Source organism: Rana temporaria, chromosome 4 (assembly GCF_905171775.1).
Source record: "Rana temporaria chromosome 4, aRanTem1.1, whole genome shotgun sequence".
Taxonomy (NCBI): domain Eukaryota; kingdom Metazoa; phylum Chordata; class Amphibia; order Anura; family Ranidae; genus Rana; species Rana temporaria.
In genome coordinates, this window is record NC_053492.1 from 376568389 (window position 1) to 376584743 (window position 16355).

Consider the following 16355-nt stretch of genomic DNA (forward strand, 5'->3'; position numbering starts at 1 on the left):
AAAAAAATAAACTGAAAAAGTGAGTGGGAATACAGTTTTGCAGAACTGCAGAACTGGGAGTTCTCAACCTTGAATTATATGTTTCACGGCTTCCCAAACTGGTCCTCTGTCCGCACAATGCATATCACCAAATGTAAGAAAACTAGCGTTGCTGCGATTCGGCACTATACATTGCCTGTGCAGTCTGCTCTATAGTGTCAACTCGTAGGCCAATTGAAATTGAATATCTGGTGATGCGCGTTGTGCAACACGGTATCTATTTCCTAAAAGCCTATAATCACATAAAGGAAAGAATATGAACGGTCACAGTTAATAGAACCGTGAACCTGGGATAGGAATGCCCATTACCGATGCCACTCCCATAGTTCTGTAAAACAGTAATTTGGCCTGTCCAAAAAGCCAATATGATGGGATGTAGGGCAACAATCAAAACGAAGGCCTCCATCCAATCATATTTGCTTAGTATACTTGTTTTTTAATTGGTTTATTTGGCTGTTTGGTGCTGCACCCCTTCAAAGTGGGGGATCATCCAAAAGAAAACTGTGGATACATTACATAGAACTGAGTAGTCAACATGACAGTTTTTTGGACATTCTTTGACATGCATAAAAGCATTTGTGAGAGGGCTTCTGGGTATGTAATCTGTGGTATTGAACGTTTAGAATTGTTTGAGATCATTTTCAAATGTTGCATGCAGTGCGTCATGAGTTGCCTTCCAAAAGCAAAACTTTGGTGCACAAGCGCCGTATACACGCTACACGCAGACCAGCTTCTTTCAGCAACTAATGATGCGATGCATGCGGCAATGGTAACGGCCAATCCCGCAGTTACAAAACCCAGTAAGTCCTGTTTTAAAAGGCAATATTAAGGTATGTAGGGTGAAAAAAGAATAAGGCCTACATACAGTCAAATTTGAGTAGCATACTGGTTCTTTTTTGTTTTAGTTTCCTTTTTGGTGCTCTTACGATTTAAAGTGGGTGGGATCATCCAAAAAAAAAAAAAAGCAGCATTACATTGAACTAAATAGTCAACATGACTGCACAACCATTTTTTAGAACACCCCTTCTGGGTATGTAATCTGTGGTACTGGACGTTGGCAATTGTTTGTGATCGTTACAACCGGTGCATGCAGTGGGCCACAAGTTGTTGGAAGAAGAAAACCATTGGTTCGCAAGCACAGTTTAAAGACTAGTAGCAGACCAGCTTCATTCTGAAGCTGCAGACGCACTGCATGCGCCAGTGGTAACGACCAGGGACACAGATCACACATCCGGAAGCCGTGTGGGAAACAAAGGCAGGTACCGCTACCAAAAAACAAAACATCGGTCTAAAATGACATTCTGACAACTAGGTTGAATGTAATATTTAAGCAATTTGGTTGTCGGGAAACATCGGATTACATAAGGTAATGCAGCCTGAAATGCTCATCCAATTTTGGACATTTTTTTTCAAAAAAACTGTACAAACAAATGTAAAAGAATCTAAAAAAACTGTGCAAACAACTTAACAGGTCCAGCATTTAGATTTTGTTCATCAATTCTATAAAGCCTTTCAAATTGTGCTGAAGTGCTGCAGCTGATCGTTTGATCTTCTCGAGTTCACCACAACAGCGCAAAACATCCATCTTTGAATGCGTAATGGTACTACTTTGCAGCGGATTACCTGTGAAGGATAACATTTACTAAGAATACATTTAGAACAGATGCACTAAAAGCCACAAAAATAATAAGCAACTTACCTGTGCTGGATACAATATTCTGAGATCCATCTGTTATGGCTCTGGCATTTGCTACATCCTCCACTAAAGGGGTGATCTCAATGAGATCCAGGTTTTGATGTCTTTCACTCAGGGGATGATCCCAAACCTCCATCCCAGAATGGTCCGTCTGCATCTCTTCAAGTAGATGGTATCTTTGATTTTCTGTAAATTCCATACAACATCATTAGGAATTTTCTATAAAACCTCTGGTTTTAGATTTTGTTGCACAGCATTGCTATATTTGGATTACAAACCTTCAGGACTGGAATCTTGGGTAGGGGAAATTGTAATTATGTCCTCTGTGTGTATGTTCGTCATTGCGGAGTTACATGGTGAGCCTAGGGAAATAAAAAATACCAGTCACAATTAAAAACACTGCTTTGTAAAATATCTATATATCTATCTCTCTACTCTCATCTCTATATATTTTTCCAAAAACACACACACACACACACACAAAATTTACTGTGTGTATAACATTTTTAACCTTTCGGGTATAACGATAGATAGATACATAGATAACTTGATAGATACATACATACAAATAGAGATATATATCCTGTTCTTCTGTCTGTAAAGTAACACAGTGATGTCTGTCTTTTGGCTATATTTGGCTTTACAAACCTTCAGGACTGGAATCTTGGGTAGGGGAAATTTGAATTATTTCCTCTGTTTGGATGTTTGTCATTCCAGGATTAGATGATGAGCCTAGGAAAAAGCAAACAGGCTCGTCACGGCATAAACAAAAAAAAGGGATTTAACAATGAGACAGAGATATATATATATAGATATATTACCGCAATCCATCACAGACCAATGTGTGGGAGAACAATTAGAAAAATTACAGCGCCTACTGATTACGGGAGATGATGCAAATTTTAGGGGTAATTAATTGGTGTTAATAGGAATGGCGGGTATATGTGTCCTTTTTGGGAAAACAACAACATTACACCATCAAAATATGAAATATTCTACATATGTTTGGGATCATTCACATTTCAACAGTGAACAATGATAGAATTAAGCAGGAATTACTATATAAATGGGACTGACAGGTAAGTGGTTAACCACTATGTGCTGGTGGTAAAGGGGTTAAATGTGTATAGCCAAATGAGTAATTATAGCTTTAATGGTGTGGGGGGCAAAATTTATGACCCCATGTACAAGGAAATTAGCCTCTATCTTCTCTCCCTGACAAAACATGGTTATTGTGTTCACGCACATGACTTATTGGGCGCAAAGACGTGTGGCCATCGGACGCCTGGCACGCGCATTAACGTGGAGCTTGGGGTGTAAACACAGAGCTCCATGTCCTGCCAGGGAGAGGAGATCGATGCCATGTCCCGTGTACATAGGGACACACCTCCGTCACCTCCCCCAGTCACCCACACTCACCCTAAAGTTAGAACACTCACTAGGCTACAAATTTAACCCCTTCCACGGCCCATATTGGTTACCCCTTCCCAGGCAAACACAGGTGTACACATTAATCACTGCATATGTCCAGCACCGTTGACTGTCCTGATATTGGTCAGAAGAATGTGCAATGTGTTCCCTATAAACAAACCTGATCGGCGCCATTCCTAGCAAAACACCCAAAAAAAAAGGATTGACCCATGTTTTGCACGCAATAGAACTGTTGAACAAAGTAGTCACTATATGTTTTATGGCGAGTTTGTTTTATTGTGAATGTTTTAATAAGGGTGCAAAAAAATGAAAAATGGGTATTGGCCTAAACTTTACTAACAGAATGTTTGGGGGTTTTAAAGCAATGGGCTATTAAGGAGAGAAAAAAGAAAGTTTTATTTTTTATTTTGCAAACATGTTTTTTTTTTTTTTATTAAAAAAAAAACACAGATGATCAAATAACACCAATTGAAAACTTATTAGTTTGGGTGCAAACACAAAGTACGCCTATTTTTATTAGGATCCACATTGCATGGGCTTGCAAATGCTAGTTATAGCTATGCAGTGCCGGAAGGTAAAATTTAGTTGGGGTAGGAAGGGGGTGTATGTGCACATGAGGTCAAAATCAATCTTGTGGTTTGAACATACCTGTCGCACGCTGAAGCAAGGGATTGTTTTCTACTGTAGAATTTATTCTTTGGCCGTTTTTTTGCTTATTTTTCCCTAGAAAACAAAATAAAAAACATTTTACTAAAAAACAAATGTTTAAAACGAGGAGACATTCTTAACATCACATTGCAACTTACTTTTTTCTATGAGCACATGGATTTTTTTCAGTTGGGCTTGTTCCCTATTTTTCAAATCGGACCATCTTTTCCTTAATTGGTCTTTGGAGCGCAGAATCCCATGTTTTTTCTCGATAACTTGTATGACTTTCTCCAGGATCCGATCCTTCCGTGCATTAGGCTTCTGGTAAGTTTTAAGCTTACCATCATAGTCAAATTTTTCAAGAAAGCTCACAAGCTCCAGCATCTCCTGCTTGCTCATCGGTGTGGCCTTCAATGGCTTCTTTGCCTTTTTTGGGCCCCGATTTTTCTTAGGCCCAGCCGTGCTCTGCTCTCCCTTCTCCATGCTGCTGCCTCGCCCTATGTCGCAGACTGTTGTGTGATATAGAGGCACAAAGGGGCGGAGCTTACGACACATGCGCCGAGAGTCTGCTTAATGAAGTATCGTTGGCAGGACGTTCTTTCGGAGCATTGATTGCGTACATGTGCTGCTTCCGGATTGGTTTTGTTATTGTCCTTCCGGGGTTATTAGCTGCTTCCTGTTATGCGCAATCGGTAGTTTACGATTTTGAACGTACGATCGCTGTACAAATTAAACGATTATCGTGCGTTCTGCTATCGTGCGATAAAAATTATGGAGCTTGCTCCGTCGATTTTGATCGGTTCCACGGTCGGAATCGGGTGTCGAAAGTAGTGTACACACGATCCGAATATCGTACGATCCATCATCGCACGATCGTTACCGTACGATATTCGGATCGTGTGTATGGGCCATAAGGGCTGTAATCTGCTTCCAAATAGTTAACCAGGGGACGCACGGGGTGTGCGTTTCTTGGTTAACACTGACACGCATCTCAGCCAATTAGGTTTACCGGATCTGGTTACCGGTAACCTGATTGGCTGAAGCGACATCAAGGGCGGGACTACATCGAGGGATCGTGGAGGAGGATCTGAGGATGGTTGACCGAGAAAGGTAAGTGCCAGGTGGGGGGCAACCTAGCGGAATTTTAGGGGCAAACTGGCGGCAATTGATAGGCACATTGGTGACAATGGCATGGCACAGTGGCTGCGTTTTTGGCATGGCACAGTGGCGACAATTGATGGGCGCAGTGGCGACAAGGGCATGGCACAGTGGCTGCGTTTGGCATGGCACAGTAGCGACAATTGATGGGCACAGTAGCGACAATGGCATGGCACAGTGGCTGCATTTGGCATGGCACAGTGGCAAAAATTGATGACACCGTGGCTGCGTTTGGCATGGCACAGTGGCTGCGTTTTTGGCATGGCACAGTGGCGACAATTGATGGGCGCAGTGGCGACAAGGGCATGGCACAGTGGCTGCGTTTGGCATGGCACAGTAGCGACAATTGATGGGCACAGTAGCGACAATGGCATGGCACAGTGGCTGCATTTGGCATGGCACAGTGGCAAAAATTGATGACACCGTGGCTGCGTTTGGCATGGCACAGTGGTGACAATTGATGGGCACAGTGGCGACAATGGCATGGCACAGTGGCTGCGTTTGGCATGGCACAGTAGCGACAATTGATGGGCACAGTGGCGACAATGGCATGGCACAGTGGCTGCGTTTGGCATGGCACAGTGGCGACAATTGATGGGCACAGTGGCGAAAATGGCATGGCACAGTGGCGAAAATGGCATGGCACGGTGGCGAAAATTGATGGCACAGTGGCTGCGTTTGGCATGGCACAGTGGCAACAATTGATGGGCACAGTGGCGACAATAGATGGCATGGCACAGTGGTGACAATTGATGACACAGTGGCTGCGTTTGGCATGGCACAGTGGCAACAATTGATGGGCACAGTGGCGACAATAGATGGCATGGCGCAGTGGTGACAATTGATGACACAGTGGCTGCGTTTGATGGCATGCCACAGTGGCAACAATTGATGGGCACAGTGGCTGCGTTTGATGGCATGGCACAGTGGCGACAATTTTATGGCACAGTGGTGACAATTTTATGGCACAGTGGCTGCATTTGATGGGCACAGTGGCTGCGTTTGATGGGCACAGTGGTGACAATTGATAGGCACAGTGGCGGCGATTGATGGGCATAGTGAGGCTGCACTTTATGTTGTTTTTTTTCCTTTTGTTCGCCACTGGTCTCAAGAGGTATGTATTTTGCATAAAGTAGCATTTGAGTCAGAACAAAATCCTCTCTCAGGTGATATCTGAATGGTCAGGTCATTCTTCATATAACCACTTGGTGCAACCTCTGTATTTATTAATCCTACACAGGCAGCATCCGTTTATAAGGAATTATAAGAAAGCAATTATGTTGTAACTCCTGTCATGGAAATGCCTGAAATTTGACAAATACTTGAGTGGGGACTTCAGAAAAACTAATTAGATTTGAGAATGTTAATTCTGGAGGCATTCAATGCACTAATGGAATTCAGATAGTCCTCGGGTCATCTAATGCAAAGAAAAGGCATTTAACATTTTTTTTGTGGTTTTAAAAAGTTACGGTAGCTGCAAATTGAAATGGAGAGAGCATTTTTGTAGCATACATTTAAAGTATTAGTTGTGTTGCAACAAATATACAGTACTGTGCAAAAGTTTTAGGTAGGTGTGAAAAAATGCTGTAAATTAGGAATGCTTTCAGAAATAGAGGTGTTAATAGTTTATTTTTATCAATTAACAAAATGGAAAGTAAATGAATAGAAGAAAAATGCAAATCAATTCATTATTTGGCGTGACCACCTTTTGCCTTCAAAACAGCATCAATTATTTAACTACTTGCCGACCAGGCGCCACAGTTATACTGCGGCAAGCTGGCTCGGCTGCCCTTCAGGCACACCCATCGGCGAATGGCCAGCAGGGGATCCAATCAGCGGATCACACAGAGATCTTGGGCCAGATCCACGTAGCGAATCACAATTTTAGTCCGGCGTAGCGTATCGTAGTAACTCTACGCCGCCGCAACTTTGAGAGGCAAGTGCTGTATTCACAAAGCACTTGCCTCTAAAGTTACGGCGGCGTAGCGTAAATCTGCCGGCGTAAGGGCGCGGAATTCAAATGTTAAAGATGTGGGCGTGTTTTATGTTAATTTTACTTGACCCAACGTAAATGACGTTTTTTTTTAACGGCGCATGCGCCATCCGTGGGGGTATCCCAGTGCGCATGCTCGAAATTAACCCGCAACAAGCCAATGCTTACGACGTGAACGTCATTCTACGCAAGGCCCTATTCGTGAACGACTTACGCAAACTACGTAAAATTTTCAAAATTCGACGCGGGAACGACGTCCATACTTGACATAGGATACGCCTCATATAGCAGGGGTAACTATACGCCGAAAAAAGCCTTACGGAAACGACATAAAAAAATGCACCGGCCGGACGTACGTTCGTGGATCGCCGTATATAGATAATTTGCATACTCAACGCAAAAATCGACGGAAACGCCACCTAGCGGCCCGCGTAAATATGCACCTTAGATCCGACGGCGTACTAAGACGTACACCAGTCGGATCTAGTCCAGCTTCAGGCGTATCTTGTTTTGTGGATACAGAGCAAACCAGAAGTTACGCGGCGTATCAATAGATACGCCAGCGTAACTTCTTTGTGGATCTGGCCCCTTGTCTTTCTGCTATGCAGTATGATGGATCTGTGTGTTATCCCAGGCAGCCCATCCCCCATACAGTTAGTAAACGCACCTAGGGAACACAGTTAACCCCTTGATCGCCCCTGATGTTAACCCCTTCCCTGTCAGTGTCATTGGTACAATGTCAGTGCATATTTTTAGCACTGATCATTGTAATAATGTCACTGTTTGTTAAAAATGTCAGTTAGGTGTCCGATCTGTCTGCCACAATGTCGCAGTCCCTTTAAAAATCGCTGATCACCACCATTACTAGTAAAACAAAATTATAGTTTTAATAATAAAAATGCCATGAATCTAACCCCTATTTTGTACACGCACAAACCAAGGTTTTACTGTATTTTTTTTTTTAATTGATGGTCTGTTTTTTTTTAAAGCGCAAAAAATAAAAACCGCTGAGGTGATCAAGTATCACCAAAATTGTGAGAGAAAAAAAGGACATCCATTTTTTTGGGGTACAGCGTCACACGCTTGTCAGCTAAAGCAATGCAGTGCCGTATCGCAAAAATGGCCTAGTCATTAAGGGGGTAAATATGGATTTTTGGCCACAATTTTTCCATGGGCAGACTTCTCCAGACAGTAGATGGGTCCCACTGGTTTGCGCCAGTGCTGTGCTGATGGCACTGCTGGACATCATTCGATGTTGAAGGGAAGAATGTTATGTGTTTCATCTGCTGCATTAAGCTTACTTGGCTGACCACTGAATCTACGGTCCTGTAGGGGCCAGCAGGAGTCACAGATTGCAGTGGGAGACCAGACATTTAAAATGCAGTGTTATATAAGTTAGGCTTAAAAAAGACACATTATCATCAAGTCAACCCGGAAATTATAGATCCAGAAGATTCTTGAGGCAGCAGTATCTCTTGAATGCAGAGGTGAACAGTGGTGCAGGCAGCAGGACAGGTAGGTAATAAAACATGTCTTCCATGCTGCTGTCAATATGGAGCCATCAGCACTTACGCTCATTTGGCTGTACTTCTCCTGTCGGTTCTGCACTCCTGTGACCCGTTTTCAGCAGAAGCCTGCTGTCGGTTGATATCAGAGAGCTGATCCAGGCTGGGGAAAGATCATGACCATATGCACTAGTGATCCTCTGAGAGCCTGAGCCTGCCACTCCCGCCCCCTTCACAGCCCAGCATTCCACTGAGCACGGGGAGGCTGAACAAAGAACTGACAGTCACCAGCCCTCTGCTCATGAAGCTCTGAGAACTTAGTGATCAGCAGTCTTTGATCGCTCAGTTCTCAGTCCTAGAGCCGGCAGGGGGGCGATGCTGCATCCACCTTGGTAAGTATGATTTAACTGCTTGCCGACAAGCGCACAACTATTTACGTCGACAGCATGGCGCGGACAGGCAGAAGGATGTATATATACGTCCCCTTTAAGAACCCGGCACTGTGGGCGCACGCGCCGGGAGCTCCGTGACTCCGACTGCGGGTCCCGCGGACATGATGTCCGTGGGCATACCTGCGATTGTGTCACGGTGAGGAAGAAGGAGGAAATGCTTATGTAAACAACTAATAATGCTTAATAATGCATAAATGCTTATGTAAACAACTGTAATCGGAAGCTGTGATCACTGTCGTGTCACAGTAAGCCCATCCCCCCTACAGTTAGAACACATCTCTAGGCATACTTAAACCCTTCAGTGCCACCTAGTGGTTAACCCCTTCACTGCCAGTGTAATTTTCATAAAAATCAGTGAATTTTTATAGCACTGATCGCTGTAAAAAATGACAATGTTTCCCAAAAATGTGTCAAAAGTGTCTGGTGTATCTGCCATAAAGTCGCAGTCACGATAAAAATCACAGATCGTCGACATTACTGGTAAAAAATAATGATAAAAAAAAACCAATCAATATACACTTAAAGGATCACTAAAGGAAACATTTTTTTTTGCTGAAATGACTGTTTACAGCAAGGTTCTCAAACTGGTGGCCCTCCAGCTGTTGTAAAACTACAAGTCCCATCATGCCTCTGCCTGTGGGAGTCATGCTGGTAACTGTCATTCTTGCAATGCCTCATTGGACTTGTAGTTTTGCAACAGCTGGAGGGCCGCCAGTTTGAGACGCCTGGTTTACAGGGTATAGAGACATAATAGTTAACTGATTCCTTTTAAAAACGATTAAAAATAGATAAAAATCAATCATATATTGAGCCTCCTAGATGCAAAAATGAAACTGAAACTGAAACTAGTTTAGTTTTTGCATGTTATTTTATGCCTCTGTGCTGGACAGTGCCATAGAGAGTCATGGCTAGGAAAACTAAACTAAACTCTCCCATTACTTTTTTCATAAGGAGCCAGACAACCAGGAAGTGTCCAGAACAGTGTAGTATTACAGCTACATCAAAGCAAAAATGAGCAATGAGGACATGAAACCAGGACTGCAGTAAGGTAAAGGAAGCTATTTAGCTAAAAAAAAAAATCCTTTAGTGACCCTTTAATGCAATATTTTTTACCAAAACTATGTATAAGAATACATATCGGCCTAAACTGAGGGAAAAAAATGTTATATATATATATATATAATTGGGGATATTTATTTATTAAAATATTGAATTTCTTTCAAAATTGTCACTAAATTTTTGTTTATAGCGCATAAAATAAAAACCGCAGAGGTGATAAAATACCACCAAAAGAAAGCTCTATTTGTGGGGAAAAAGGACGTCAATTTTGTTTGGGAGCCACCTTGCACGACCGCGCAATTGTCAGTTAAGGTGACGCAGTGCCGAATCGCAAAAAGTGTCTCTGTCATTGACAAGCAAAATGGTCCAGGGCTTAAGTGGCTAAAAAAAAAAAAAAAAAAAAGCAAGTTCTGCTTAATGAATGAGGGCCTCTTTTATAATGGTGAAAAGCTACTCTAACCAGAAAAAAACCCTGTGGTATGGGGGAAAAAAAGCAAATATACTTACCTGTTACCTGCTTCAGCCTGGGAATGATGGCATCACACTCTTGCTGGCAAGATTCTGGGAAATTCTGAAAAGTCCACATCTCACGATAAGATGATCCTGCTTTGTGCTATAGAGTCATCTTGCAAGATGTGCTGTGTGGCACTCGGCATTCCCTGGGATCTCTATAGAAGGGTGTCAACATTATTGCCTGCAGTACAGAAGGCACAGGTTTTCTCTTGCAGTTTTTTTTTTTCAGTATCATCTTAGGAAGTAGGAAGGAGCCATTACTAAATATGCAGACCTTGTTGGAAGGCAAGATATACTTTTTGTAGTAAGGCATTGTGGCAGCTAATCAACTCTGCATCCTGACTAACCTGCAAATTGTATTTAATATATAATAACAAATATGAAAGAGCAAGCATTTAAATATGAAATACATATCCAAAATTGCTTTATTATAATACTGCAATGATTAGTCCAAATAGGCACCCACCGGAAAAACACAGCAGTATACTGTACATTCCCTATAAATGCATGAGGTACAATGGTTCCTAATACATCATTTTACTGTTCCTTGTTACATTGTTAAAGTCAACAACAGAACACCTGTGTTATATTCTCTAGAAAATGTATTTTGGCATATTTGTGTCAAAGTAACAGGAAACCACAGGAGCAGGGGGATCACAGGAACAATGCACTGGAGGAGCTGCAGATCAACCAGCAACTGCAGAGACTGACTGGCTTCCTTATAAAGGCCATGAGGTGCCAAACTAGGCTGGGGGGAATGCATAACTGTGTGCCAGTGTGCATCCGTTATGCGGGGATGCCAAGTATTTGAGCACCTCTGTTGCGGACGGTGCCTTGAGATCATTTTTCTATATATTGGGACAGAGCAAGGCTCTGGATGGGGCTCTGTAGTTTGGAGATTCCTAAGAGTCTTGGGTGGGATGGGATCTTCAACCCTGTGTCAGGGTGTTGTGGACAGCCAGCAGGGTGTGTGCCTAGGTGCACACAGCCCATATAACGAAGGGTTGGTGAGAGCAGTGGGTGGTGGAATTTGAAGTGTGAGTAGTTGCTGCCATTTGGATTCAGAGCCCTGTCAGAGAACCTGGTTGCCTGTCTGAAACTACATCCCTGGTGAGGGGGGACTTCTTGTCTGAAGGACCTGGGAGACCAGAAGAGGGTCTGGGAGGCTGGGAGGTCCGAGGCTGCTAGCAAGTCCAATGGGTAGGCCTGGACAGCAAGGAAATGCAAATCGGGGCAGAGTAAGCCTAAGAGCCAGGTGGCTTTGCATTTTTTCATTTGTTGCATTTGTTGGAGAAGAGCCCCTGTGTGAGCAATATGGGGTATAAACTTTTATTTTGTACCTTTTCAAAAAAATGAGTTGCCACATCCTTAAACCTGATAGCTGACTGCCGTGGACTCCCTGAATAAATGCATACTGAGCTAAACACCCGCCAATATCACAATATCTAAAGTGAATAAGTCTTTGGGTAGTAATGACATAGGGGCCCAAAAATTGCCCAAAAACTGCCCTTGGAAAGGGGCGCTTTTGGTGACTATATCCACCACTGATTGAAGGTGCTAATTTTTTCTCTTTCTGTCCAAACTGTTTGATAGTCTACCACATCCACTGATACAGAACATAATCTGTTTTACTAAAGTTTTCAAAATCAGGTAGAAGTTACTAGAAATTCAGTTTTTGCAAAGCATATCAGAACACCATATTCTTGTTATTCTAAAAGCATTTGCTATGAAAAATCAATATTCTATGAATAAATGAGAAGCAAAGCAGTGTGCTGGTGGAGTCACAGAACCACATGAAATTTCTAATAGCTTTAATATGGATTTAGGCAGTTCTGTTTTAATGATATTCCCATTCATTTTAAATTTAAGTGCATCTCTACATATAAATACATTGAAGGAGGAGGGGATTAAAATTGTTGTACAAATTATTTGCATTCATTTCACTTCAGTGCATTTGTTTATGATACATATGAACAGTGAGAATTCAACATCACACAGATAGAAGATCTCTTCCATGATAGGGACTTAAAGCGGTGGTTCACCCTGCTGAACAACATTTCAGCATACAATTCGGCATCGTAGCGCGAGCTACAGTATGCCGGTCTTACATTTTTTATCCCCGTACTCACTGTTTAATCGTACCTAGACGATTCCGTCTGCCGCGGGGAATGGGCGTTCCTAGCAAGAGGGAGGGTGATTGACGGCCGACTCTGGCACGTCACGCTCCCCGAAGACAGCCGGAGTAGGTGTCGGCTCTTCACGGCGCCTGCGCACAGGCTATGCGCAGGCGCCGTGAAGAGCCAAGCCTATTTCGGCTATTTCCGGAGAAGCGTGGCGCGCCAGAGCCGGCCGTCAATCACTTTCCGTCTGGATTGGAACGCCCATTCCCCGTGGGCAGTCGGAATCGTCTAGGTAGGATTAAACAGTGAGTACGGGGATAAAAAATGTAAGACCGGCATACTGTAGCTCGCGCTACGATGCCGAATTTTATGCTAGAATAAAAAATTTTTTTTTTAATAGGGTGAACCCCCGCTTTAAGTGTAAAGCCTCGTACACACAACCTTTTTCTTCGACAAAATCCATCAAGAAACTTGGTGGCAGAGCTTTTTTGCAGAGGAAAACGGTCGTGTGTATGTTTTTCGTCGAGAAAACTGTCGAGGAACTCGACAAGAAAAAAAGGGAACAAGTTCTCCTTTTCCTCGTCGGGAGTCTTAATTTCATCGTCGTGTTTCTCGTCGGGCTGGTTTACGACGAGAAACACGTTCGTGTGTATGCTTAAAAACCCGCGCCTGCTCAGAATAAAGTATGAGACGGGAGCGCACCTTCAGTAAAAGTAGCGTTCGTAATAGAGCTAGCACATTTGTCACGCTGTAACAGACTGAAAAGTGCGAATTGTCTCTCACCAAACTTTTATAATAATAAAAACTGCATTTCAACGCACTGTTTCTGCATTCTGTTTATTTTGAATTGGCCCAATACAGAAGATATTGCTCATGCTGCTTTTTTTTTTTCCCCCTCACAGTGTATGCTTATACTGTAGTTCCAATCCTCGAAACCTACAGCCTGTTCTATCTTTTTCAGAAATTTGACCCTGTCAATAAATTAGACATGTGCACTGTCGAAACATGTGTTCGTTTTCATTTCATTCGTTTTTCTTCTGGTCATTCGTTATGATCGCAATTTGTAAATTAGAAAATTTGTAGATTCATAAATTAGAAAATTCGTAAATTCGTAAATTCAAAAATAAAAAATGAAATCCAAACATTCAAAAGAATAACTAACTAAATAATAATAAGTAACTATTAAATTATAGGTATGGGAATTTCCTTTCAAATTTGGCTGTTAGTAAATGTAATGAATATGAATTTATCCGAAGTTCAAAATTAGCCAAAATAACAAATGCCGCATCAAAACAAATTCCTGAATTAATAATAAATAATAATAAAACGTTTTTATTATTATTATTATTATTATTATTATTATAAAGTTTTTATTATTATTATTATTATTATTATTCATTATTAATTTCTTACTTTCCATTTGTTTAGCTATGGCATTCCTTATTTTGGATAATTTGTAACTTCAGATAAATTCATATTTGTTACATTCACTAACAGGCCAAATTTGAAAGGACATTCCAAAACCAATAGTTTAAAGTGGAGTTCCACCCTGAACATTTTTTTTACTCAAAAAAAAAAAGAAAAAAAATGTTTTTTTTTACTTACCCGAAATAGCTGTTGCTATGCGGAAGTCCCAAATCTGCCTTTTTCATCCTCCGCGGTGGATCCTTTTCCTCCTCCTACACTCGGTTTCTTCTTGTGAATGCGTGCACTGCATTCTGGGAACTGTGTGTATCCCAGAGAGCAGCCGGCCCATTCACAAAGCGCTGCTCGTGCATGCGCAGTAGGAAACGGGCAGTGAAGCCGCACAACTTGACTGCCTGTTTCCCTTACTGTGGATGGCGGCACCTGGAGCTGCCAGGATCGGCCTCGGCGGGGGCCGACATCACTGGCGACTAGGACAGGTAAGTGTCCTTATTAAAAGTCAGCAGGTACAGTGGGCCAAATTCTCAAAAGAGATACGCAGGCGGAACTGCTGTTCAGCCTGCGTATCTCTGTGCCTAACTTTGGAAACGATCCTCAAAAGACTTTTTCCAAAGTTAGGCAGAAGATCTGACATCTGTAAGACACTTACACTGTCAGATCTTAGGATGCAGTACCGCATCCGCCGCTGGGGTCATTTCTCATTGAAATGCCGCTTTGCGTATGCAAATGAGGACTTAAGCAGATCCACAAAGCTTTTAAGCATTGTGATTTCTGCGTAAGTTCCGATTTGCTTGCGCAAAACTAGGGCTGGTTTTACAATGTGTAAAGTTAGTAACACCATGTAAAAGCACATTCAAGCGACGACATTTGGTATGCATTCCTGAGGGAGAACTCCACGGCAATTTGTAAAATCAAAACCGGCATGGGTTCCCCCCCAGGAGCATACCAGGCCCTTAGGTCTGGTATGGGTTGTAAGGAGACCCCCCCTATGCCGAAAAATCGACGTAGGGGGTCCCCCTACAATCCATACCAGACCCGTATCCAAAGCACGCTACCCGGCCGGCCAGGAATGGGAGTGGGGACGAGCGAGCGCCCCCCCTCCTGAGCCGTACCAGGCCGCATGCCCTCAACATGGGGGGGTTGGGTGCTCTGGGGCAGGGGGGCGCACTGCGGGCCCCCCCCACCCCAGAGCACCCTGTCCCCATGTTGATGAGGACAGGACCTCTTCCCGACAACCCTGGCCGTTGGTTGTCGGGGTCTGCGGGCGGGGGCTTATCGGAATCTGGGAGTCCCCTCAAATAAGGGGGCCCCCAGATACCGGCCCCCCACCCTAAGTGAATGGATATGGGGTACATCGTACCCCTACCCATTCACCTGGAGGCAAAGTGATAGTTATTAAACACACAACACAAGGGTTTTTAAAATCATTTATTAGTCTGCTCCGGAGGCCCCCCTGTCTTCTTTAGCTCTAATACCAGGGGGGGCTTCTTCTTCCACCACGTGGGTACCTACCGGAGCATGATGGGACGGTGAGGCCTATATAAATGGGATGCAAGGCGCACTTCCATCATTGCAGCGAGAAGGGGCGTTGGATCAACATCGGAAGAAGGGAGAAGAAGAGAAGAGAAGAAGATGACGTCACAGAAGACCGCGCTGGCTGCCTGCTAGTAATTGAGCTAACACACGAAGATAGCAGGCAGCCAGCGCTGAAGGAGAAGGCACCGGACACCTGGAGAAGAACCGGGGTGCGCCGAGTCAACAGCGGAGAGCGGCGAAGATAAAAGAAGACCCCCGGAGAGCGGAGAAGACCCCCGGAGAGTGGAAGAAGAAGCCCCCCCTGGTATTAGAGCTAAAGAAGACAGGGGGGCCTCCGGAGCAGACTAATAAATGATTTTAAAAACCCTTGTGTTGTGTGTTTAATAACTATCACTTTGCCTCCAGGTGAATGGGTAGGTGTACGATGTACCCCATATCCATTCACTTAGGGTGGGGGGCCGGTATCTGGGGGCCCCCTTATTTGAGGGGACTCCCAGATTCCGATAAGCCCCCGCCCGCAGACCCCGACAACCAATGGCCAGGGTTGTCGGGAAGAGGTCCTGTCCTCATCAACATGGGGACAGGGTGCTCTGGGGTGGGGGGGCCCGCAGTGCGCCCCCCTGCCCCAGAGCACCCAACCCCCCCATGTTGAGGGCATGCGGCCTGGTACGGCTCAGGAGGGGGGGGCGCTCGCTCGTCCCCACTCCCATTCCTGGCCGGCCGGGTAGCGTGCTTTGGATACGGGTCTGGTATGGATTGTAGGGGGACCCCCTACATCGA

The 16355-nt window shown here is 43.8% G+C and overlaps 1 protein-coding gene across 1 annotated transcript; it reads right to left on the reverse strand.

The window, feature by feature from the left end:
* Window positions 1-1519: 1519 nt before the first annotated feature.
* On the reverse strand, window positions 1520-4394 carry LOC120935759. The gene is made up of 5 exons (XM_040347819.1): window positions 3973-4394; window positions 3815-3889; window positions 2384-2467; window positions 1739-1921; window positions 1520-1662 (listed from the first exon to the last, which is right to left on the reverse strand). The coding sequence occupies exons 1-5, from the start codon at window positions 4367-4369 to the stop codon at window positions 1520-1522; spliced, it is 882 nt and encodes a 293-aa protein (XP_040203753.1). The 5' UTR covers window positions 4370-4394.
* Window positions 4395-16355: the final 11961 nt, after the last annotated feature.